General features: G+C 45.3%; 3 protein-coding genes across 13 annotated transcripts in view; 2 read left to right on the forward strand and 1 right to left on the reverse strand.

Moving 5' to 3' along the window:
* Positions 1–4513, reverse strand: part of DARS2 (aspartyl-tRNA synthetase 2, mitochondrial) — a 28971-nt gene extending 24458 nt beyond the window's left edge. For 10 of the 11 annotated variants that reach the window (XR_011142419.1, XR_011142417.1, XR_011142416.1 and 7 more), the window contains exons 1-5: positions 4380–4513; positions 3875–3974; positions 2677–2743; positions 2275–2376; positions 946–1041 (exon numbers count right to left, since the gene is read on the reverse strand). Coding sequence is in view for 3 of the 11 variants with exons in the window: in XM_068951831.1 (XP_068807932.1) it covers positions 946–1041; positions 2275–2376; positions 2677–2743; positions 3875–3974; positions 4380–4485 (471 nt within the window). In the remaining 8 variants the exon portion in view is untranslated. Of the gene's footprint in view, positions 1–945; positions 1042–2274; positions 2377–2676; positions 2744–3793; positions 3975–4379 lie in introns of those variants that run through there. The other variant, XR_011142422.1, reaches the window with a different exon arrangement.
* Positions 1–9271, forward strand: part of ALDH9A1 (aldehyde dehydrogenase 9 family member A1) — a 193394-nt gene that overhangs the window by 91073 nt on the left and 93050 nt on the right. The window lies entirely within an intron of this gene.
* CENPL (centromere protein L) lies at positions 4484–9158 on the forward strand. Its single transcript, XM_068951838.1, has 4 exons — positions 4484–4633; positions 5154–5405; positions 6158–6697; positions 7927–9158. The coding sequence occupies exons 1-4, from the start codon at positions 4484–4486 to the stop codon at positions 7996–7998; spliced, it is 1014 nt and encodes a 337-aa protein (XP_068807939.1). The 3' UTR covers positions 7999–9158.

Consider the following 9271-nt stretch of genomic DNA (forward strand, 5'->3'; position numbering starts at 1 on the left):
CTAAAGCCACAGGAGAAAAAAGGGAAGCTAAAAAAAGAACACAGCCTGCTGCCATGACCCATCCATTATCCACAGCCTATATGCAGAAACATCAGTCACTGAGAACATATCGATGCATGACAGTTACTTTAGAAAAAGAAAATATTTCTTTGAAGTCTTTGAAGAAAATAATTCTGTAGGTAAAGCTTGCCTCCACAAAGCTCTGGATCTCAGCTCTCCTTATCCCCAGTCCACTGGAATAGATTGTAGCAATTCTCCTCACGAATAACAAGTACAGGAGTGGTACCATACGTAGATCTAAAGGAATGACCAAATGGTGATACATCCTTACTACATACAGGGGAAACTACAGTACTGCAGATGGTGGGAATTGTCCAGGACCTATAACATGGAAGGCACAGGACCTAGTTTTCTTGATCTGTGTATCAGTCATATTCTTAATGGCACAGAGAAGATCTTCAACTAAAAGTGACTCCCTCCCCCCTCCACTACCCTATAACATGGAACCTTCATTAGAACTAATCTTCTGTAAGATTGTATACTTACAGAAGAAAAAAAAAATCATATTTGTTTAGCTACCTGTCCAGATATGATTAAGTGCCCTTGCCTTAAAATACATCAGTGCAGTGGCACGTTCTTTTTCATACTCTCAAAAAAGCTAGCATAGCCTGCATTTCTTCTACTCTTCCCTTTACCATCTCTTCTTACAGTGATATTTTAAAACCCTGTGCACTAGAATCATTTAAGTCTTGTTTTCTGCTTAACTTTAATTAGAAACATACCCTCACAGCTAACAGTACCATCCTATGGTAAATACCACTCTTTCCTCAAAGCAGAGCTGGGGAGAACCAGGTGAAGCACTCGCAGAAGTTCTGACGTCCCTCTAAGCAAATTCTAATTTTACTGAAAAGCCACTGCTTTGCTACAAGAGAAAAATGCAGACACCTTGATAAAATCCTTGATTTCAAAAGGCAGCTTCTTGCAGGAGTTTAGGACCTCTGCAGTCTCCACCTTCACTTCAATGTCCCCTGTTGGCATTTTCTGCAGCAAAAAGGTGAAAGAAGTTAGATTCAAAATGCAGGGGAAAAAAACGGGCACAAGTCCATCATAGATTAGTAGGAAAAAAGATAAATCTATGCGATTATCCTCCCTGCCCTATAGCACAGCACCATTCAAAGAACTTCTCTCAAAGACAGATTTCTCCTAGATTTCTCTTCTGTTCAGACAAAATGCAAGTCATCTCACTGAAGGTAGAGCGTTCTTTTCTAACGGCATACCCATCTCTACGAGAAATAAAATTACTTTTACTTCGCCCTCCCTCACCTTGCACGACACGCTGCGCACAGAGAAAGTCAGGTCCAAATCCTGTTAGTGCACAGGCATTTGGGTAAAAGAGTAGTTTCATTAGCTTCAATGAAACTCCACAGCATATATGTTAGTATGTATTCGCATGATCTTGAGCAGTCTTTCAAAAAAAGTGAAAAAGGCGACCTGTGAGGAAGGGCAATACCTTTATGACACCAATTCTGAGAGCTAGCGGTCTTTTTCTTAAATACTGAGGGACAGCAGAGACCTTCTCCCTCTTCAAACTGTGCCACAGTGAAGTCCATTCAATGCTACAGAACTCTTTCTATTTACCAGGAAAAAGCATATACAAACTTCCAACACAATGATAATAGATTCAATAAAGGTAATGTAAGGCTTGAAACTAGCATCCTCTGTGGCTATTCACAGTCAGAGTGAAAAATTACGGTCATAAACCCAGGGTTCTCTTCCCAGTTCTACTAATGATCAGAAGTGTACAATCTTCTGAGCTGAGGAATACACAACATTAAAAGAGGTAAGCATTCAACCTCTGTTTTCTATACCATAAGAACAGCCAGATCTACTGCGAGTGAGAAATAGGTCATGACATACTATAAACGTATAAAGGTAATACGTATTTTTAGGAAAAAGAAATTGTATCAACTGCACTTTGAAAGACTGAAAAAGCTAGCTTTTTAATGGTTCCCATTACCCTTTCAAAGGGTTGCAGCACAGTTTCATGCACGGTCGCCTGCAATGTGCTTTGAGATTCTCCTGAGTTACATGTCAGAGCAGTTATTTCTACCTCACATCATTTGAGGATGGGCTGTCACGCACCTCAGAAAGCAAAACTGCCACTGGCAAGTGGCAAAGCTGTGACACACACAAGCCACACAATCCCACATGTGCTCTTTTCCACAAGCAATGCCACACACAGCCAAAAACTCCGAGACACCCCGAAGTCCTCACCGGATTCTCCTGCCCTGGGGGCCGAGGGGACACAATCCCAGTCACTCGCACAACAGATTCCACTGGGGCACTGGACAAGAGCTTCTTCACATGGGAACGTGCCTGCAAGAGGATGCTAATGTCTCACAGAAATTCAAGGAACAGAGCAGATGCACCATGCTCAAGGGCCTCATTTCTTAATGGCCTCTGTGAATCAGCAATCATTTTTCATAAATCAAAGAAAATGGCATTAATATTTCTAATGCAGCGTCACATCAAGGCTCTCATCATAATGCAGGAGGAGTCTGCTTGTGAGTCACAGGCCTCAGTCTGACAAAGTACCTCGTTCTGCACTTGATGTCTCCTGGACACAAGCTACCATATGAGGAAAAAAATAGAGATTCACCTTTTGGCAGCACTTACCTCATCCTGTGGAATGATGATCTGGGTCAGTCCCTGGAAATCCCTCAAAACCAGAAAAAGGCCCTGTCTGATCCATGAAGAAAAACAGAAGGAAAAACAATTTTTTTTCAAGGATTCAGCCGTCTTCTGCTTTTTAAGACAAAGTACACGCAACAAGCCACTTTCTATACCTTGTGACTAATATCTCAAAGCATTTCCAAACCAACGTATCCACAGATATTACCTTCCCCACATCTGAATTTAATCTGAACAATTTGTTTCAGATTTTGTCGAGCGGCGTGTACCAATGTGCAAACAACCCAGAGAGGCAGCGTTTGAATATGAACATTAATCCATGTACAACAGGGATTCTGAACACAGGAAATCTCCAGGGGTTCCCTGTGCAACAGGGAGTGCAACAATCTCATTCAGATAACCTAAGTCTGTTTCCTGTCGCTCCATCCACAGCTGTTCCAAGATGAGGTGCTCAGACCTAAGAAAATCTGTGCAGGCTGTCACTGTAGAAGCCTGCTGGATAAAGAACAGCTTCCCTAGACTGTAAAATGCAAAAGGCTACTTTCGATGCAAATTAATTTCACCAGAACCACAGGACCTACTTAGAATTTACAAGCACATACCCAGAATCACAACATTTAAGAGCATCAACCATGCTGCACGCAGACACACTTTTTACCTTGGATTTGCAAAAGTATAACATTCTATTAGGAGTGGTTACATCATGCCACCTATAGCAGAGTGTTGGAATTAATGTTTCATCCTCTATTTAATAGCTTTTTTTACTATCTCTTTTTGAGCGATGCACACGTACTTTCAATACATATTATTAGGTAGTGTAGCTGAAAACATAATGAATATCTTTGCTTAAGGAATTTGTATGAAAGAAATTATTTGCTCGCAGCTGTTCAAGAACCGCTATAAACATATTATTTGTTTTCTCCCCTACAGAACAGGGTAGTAATATTTATCTGCTTTACAGGAATGGAACGAGGATCAATTAACATCCGTATCAAACTCCAGAACTTTATATAACATCATGAGTCTCAACTGCATCACTCATATGCTTCTCAGAAGTGACCGCTACAGGGGATGAAAAGATAACTTCAACTGTAAAACGTGCCTGAACAGAGAGAGCCAGAGCTAGAGGGTGCACCGGACCAGGCAGCTAAGCTTCGCTGCTTCCACCTCGGTTTGCATGTACCTTTGGTATTGAATCCATCCACACAGCGTGACCTTTCGGCCCACGTGAGCAGAACGCAGCTCTCCACAAGTGCTGGTCCGAGCCACAAAGCTACTGAAGTCTTGAATGAAAAACAAAACGATTATTTTGTTGGTTTTACAGACAAGGCAGATTTACAAAAGAGTTAAAGCGCTGTTTTTTTCCCCGAAACTCCAACATGATTTGGGCAAATCATGTTGCCCAAAAATTATGTTGGGGGGGGGGGGGCAAATTACGTTCCCCCCCCCCAAAAAAAAAAATTACTTCACGTACTCCCAGTGCAATCTCTGTGAGACACTGGGAGGCAAGCGCGACGCGAAGTCACCCTGAACGGATTTTAAAGAGGAATTAAAAGCTACGTTTGTGTCTCAGCCATGCCGGGGGACGGAAGTCCGGGCTGCCCCGCACGCTGCGGGGAGAGGAGGAGGGGAAACCGCGGCTGGAGCCTGCGGCGCCCGCACAGCCCCGGCGGGGGGGGGGGTCTCACCTGGGGCTCCCCGGGCCGAGTTCGGGCCGCCGCTCCCCAGGCGCCGCCGCCCCGCAGCCGCCGCCGCCGCCCGGCGCAGGGCCCCGCAGAGCGGCCGCAGCGGCATGGCGGGCCCCGGCGGCACGAACCACCGGCCGAAGCGCCCCCGCCCTCGCAGCGCCCGTGCGCCGAGCCCTGCCCGAGGGGGACGGGCCGCAGCGGCGGCGGCGGTGCGGAGCCGAGGCCTCCGCGCCCTCCGCCGCGCACCGACAGAGGTAGAGCGGGGAAAAACACCCCGCCCGGCCGCTTCCGCCCGCGACTGACATGGCGGCCGGGGGGGGGGTGGTGACGCGCCGCCGCGGGGGCTCACGGGAAGGGGATTCAAACGGCGCCTGGCGGGCGGCGGCCCCGCGGAGCGGCCCCGTTATGGAGTCGGAGGTGGCGGCGGCGGCGCGGACGCTGCCCAGCGCCGGGCGCCTGTCGGGCGCCGCGCGGCTGTCGCGGGGGCCGCCCTTCGGCCGGGCGCACGGGCGCTTCGGGTCCGCCGGCGGCGGCGGCGGCGGCGGGGCGCTACCGCCGCGCTCCCAGGTGAGCCGGCGGCGCCGGGCCGGGCCGGGCCAGGCCGCGTCCCCCAGCCCGGTCCCCTCGGTCTCCAGCTCCCCGCCTCGAGGGCCGGCGCCGCCCGCTCGCCCTCCGCCCCGCGACGTGCGGGGCCGGCAGGAGGAAATAACCCCGGGAAATAACCCCGCTATCTTCTTATTTACATATGTGTATATGTATTTTTTTTGTTTAAAGGAAAACGCAGATCCCCAGAAAACGGCGTTCCTCCTGCGCAAGCAGTGGACCCTATACAGCGTGACCCCCCTGTACAAGTTCTCGAGCGCTAACCTGAAGGAGTACGCCAGGCTGCTCGGCGCCTTCATCGCTGCTGAGAAGCAGAAGGGCTTCGCCGTGGAAGTAGGGGTGGACTTGGACATCAGGGTGACGTTCTCCAGCCTCCCCGACCTGAGAGGCAGCGATCAAGACCACGCTGCGATGCACGTGCAGGTGAGGACTCTTGCTAGCGGCGCTGATAATCACACTGAGATGTGGGTCTTATCGGTTGCTTTTGCTGGCATAAACTACCTTGTCTCTTGCAAGAGATTTTTTAAACCCCAGCTGTATGCAAAAACTACCCTAGTATCTTCTGAGACTTAATGAAAGTGGGTCCTGTCTATTTTTAACTCACATGGAATAGCTCATAAATAATGGATATGCTCAACTGTAGTTTTGAGTTCAAATCCTTGCTAAGATGAAGAATACGAGAGTCAGCACTCCCGAGCTCCAACTTTTTAGCTCTGCAGTCAATTCACTGTAAGATCTTGGACAGGTTATTTAACTTCTTGGGTGAGTTATTTAACTTCTTAAAGTTGGTATAATCCTGCCTCCCTGCTCTAGCTCAAGTCTAATTAGTATTTCTGAAATGCTTTGCCTCAAGTGAAAGATGCTACTGAAACGCAAAGTTCCGAACGGCAGTGGTTTTAAGTCTTATCCTGGATTGTCTTTTCTGAATTAAGCAGCATAAACACAGATTTGAGGACGGTTCCTAATGGAGTAAAAAGTACTTTACCCACTGTTTTGAACCAAAGTACTGAGATCCTTTAGGGATGTAATGCATAGAGTGAATAACTGTCTGAGCTTTCCAGGAAACAACTTTGCATGTGAGGTCCTGGGGAAAAAACTTCTTTTAGATCTACTATATAAGATATCATGTTTGCTCTATGCTATCATTCAAACACTACTTCTTTTCCCCATCCCAGCTTTCTTCAAGATCAGTTTCCTCCAAAAATTCAGAAGAGAAGCTGATGTGGTCAGGCTGGTTCTGTTGTGTGTCTGGAGATGATCTTTCGGAGAACATCCCTGAGGACTTCACTTGTTTACCTTTGTTTCTTGCTAACGGGGCAGAGAGTTACGCGGCCATTGTTGGAAGCTGGTTTCAGAAGACTTTTGACTGCCGCTTCCGCCGTTTAGCAATCAGCCCTCTCAATCTCACTTGGATGGCAGCCATGTGGACTGGATGCAAAGTGGAAAAAAATGCATCTGCAACAGAACTCGTTTTCTCTGTTCCCTGTCTTCCCCAGCCTCTGGATATTTCCTATGCCATTCACCCAGAAGATGCAAAAGCTCTATGGGACACAGTACAGAAAACTCCAGGAGAGATCACTCAAGAAGAGGTGGATCTCTTTATGGACTGCCTTTACTCTCACTTCCACAGACACTTTAAGATCCACTTGTCAGCTACAAAACTGGTAAAAGTTTCTACAGCAATCGCCTCAGCACACTGTGATGGGATTATAAAGGTGAGGTTTTAAGTAAGCATGCTGTCCTAACTAATGCTGGCCAAATAAAATAATTGCGCCTGACCAGAGATGCTTTCCTTTTAAGAATGAAAGCTGCACGTTTCTTATGCATAATTTCCCACTGAAAGTTAGTTTAAACCTCAGCTTTTATTAGACTTAATTAGTTCTGGCGTTTCGGACAACATGGAGCAATTATCAGTACAGTATTTTACTACTGTACTACAGGAGAACCTAGTAACCCTGGTCTTGGGCTAGAACTAGATGTACTAGCTTACTTTTTTAGCAAGTAGCACAGAACTGCAATTTTCTGCTCTTGTGGGTGAGTGCCCAGCTGGAACGCATGTTAAGAGTAAGGGCACTGGCCTTTTCCAGCTGGACTCTGTTGCTAAAATTCTAGTTTTCATCAGCTTAGCTTGAATTTTCAAGCCTCCTATGTCTTTTTCCTCTCCCTTTTCCTGAAAGCTGGAGGTTTAGCTTCCTCCCAGTATAAGAAAAACTTCTTATCGCTATATTATGACATCACATTACTTAAGATGAAAGTAGTGCGTTCTGTGCCAGATACAATTCTGAAAGAAAATTAGCTTTGCTGGGAAGCATCTCAAGAATAATGGCCTTTGCCAGGACAAATGCAAAAAATTAAATGTTATTCTTAGTGTGAAAGGGCCTCTCTTTAGCTGCAGCCGTGTATAAAAGTCACTGAAAATTTTTTATTACCAGGTAAGAAAAATACAAGAAATCCTCAGACTGAATAGGCTTTCTGAAGAAGCATCATTACTCCTGTTCTAGGAAGTGTCTTGCATAAACCATGTTATGGCTCTTCTATAACACGCACACCGAGTTCAAGTCAGACACATTCAATATGGACACTTATTCTAATATACTGGCATAGCTGAACTGGTGCTCCTACAGAAGGAGAGAAGTAGCTGAAGGAACAGAAGTGCTCAGATTCCCTCCTGCCAAAAAGTCACAAGAGGAGCAGGGCATCCCTTCAGGTACTATGCTTCCCACGGGATGGGAGCAATGGCCAGAGTGCTCCAAGAGGAGTAGCATGTAGGCATGTGTGCTTTCTCCCTAACTAGGCTCAAAAGAGTAACAAAGGTACCTTGCAGAGAACAAGGGGAAAGCTGACTGATCAGATGGAACACCTATATTTGGTTTCCATCCAGTTAAGGGTAGGGAAAGTTAACCGCTACCATTTCCTTTGACATCTGCTCTTGGTTCTTTTACAGTTTCTACAAAGCAAATACCTAATTGGAGTGCTGATGCTGCTGACAGAACTAGCAATCTCTCAGATACAATGAGACTTGTTTCAGCTGATTTTCATCCCAGAAAGGCTTACTGTGGAAGACTTAAGCTGAGAAACCTATTGGAAGCTCACTCCTGCAAAAACTTTCCTTTCTCGCATGCTTGCTGTCTGGAGTCAAACATTAACTCCTGCACTCAAACCTGTAACTAGCAGTAATTCAACATCATAATCCACAGGAAAGAAGAAAAGAGAGAAAGGCCACAGTACTAATTTCTAATAGCTTAAGTATCTTTGTGTTATATCATAGTCATACTATTCATTTATGCTCAGTTATCAACCAGGGGCCAGGAGATAAAACTTTGCAAACTCCTGGATGCAACTTAATGATAGATATTGTTTCAAACTGCAATCAGGTTTTTCACTAACCTGGATAGCCCCTGCTACAGGGCCTTTATCTTTAGTTAAACTTAGTAATACTCTTGGGCCAAAATCTAAATGCAAAGTCAAGCACACCTGAGAGAGAAAGGCATGCAGGTTATGAGGCAGAAAAATCCAGGTTTCTATCTTCATACTGGTAAGGGTCTAAAATCTCTTGCTAGGGCCAGCATGTAACAGTAGCTAAGCATATGCTTGCTCCCCAGTTGGGTTAAGGAAAAAAAAAAAATTTAACTGACAACTGTCTTGTGTTTCCTACTTGTCCTCACAGACAAGTTAATGCATAGAGTAATCAAGGGCTGTCTATAAGCTACAGACTTGGTCTGTTTTGCCTGGTGTTTTATCTTCTGCAATGTAATCCTGTAGTCTGGAGAGCTCTTTGGATTGAAGCCATGGGCACTACAACTTTATACTAGCTCTTCTCCCTACAGCAGGTAAGGTTCAGATAGCTAGTGCATAGTGGTTGGCTATAACTTAAATGAGCAGAAAAGGAATAGAAGGAGGTACATCTTAAGTGCTATGTTTTTTTGTATTACAGTACTAAATAAAGAAAATATTTGCCTTTTTTGCCATTGCTTTGGTCTTGAGCAAAGTAAAGAAAAATCTGTGCCCGATTAAACATACACTTTTATTTTGCTTATGTGCAAGCTATAGCTTCCATGACTAAACTTGTGATCAGACGCTATTACAAGTGAATTCCTTAAGAAGCTAGACTTCATTTGTACAGCACCTCTGATGTATGAGAAGTTGAGTTTGTCTTATGACCTTCCTCTAAGCAAGGATGCAAGTTTTTTTTTCCCCTTATCAAACCCTCTGACTTTTTTTTTTTTTTTTTAAATCAGCTGTCACTAAAACTGGCTAATACATTCTTCTTCATCCTGCAACAGGAGAGG

This window comes from Struthio camelus, chromosome 8, assembly GCF_040807025.1.
Source record: "Struthio camelus isolate bStrCam1 chromosome 8, bStrCam1.hap1, whole genome shotgun sequence".
In the NCBI taxonomy this organism is placed as follows: Eukaryota; Metazoa; Chordata; class Aves; order Struthioniformes; family Struthionidae; genus Struthio; species Struthio camelus.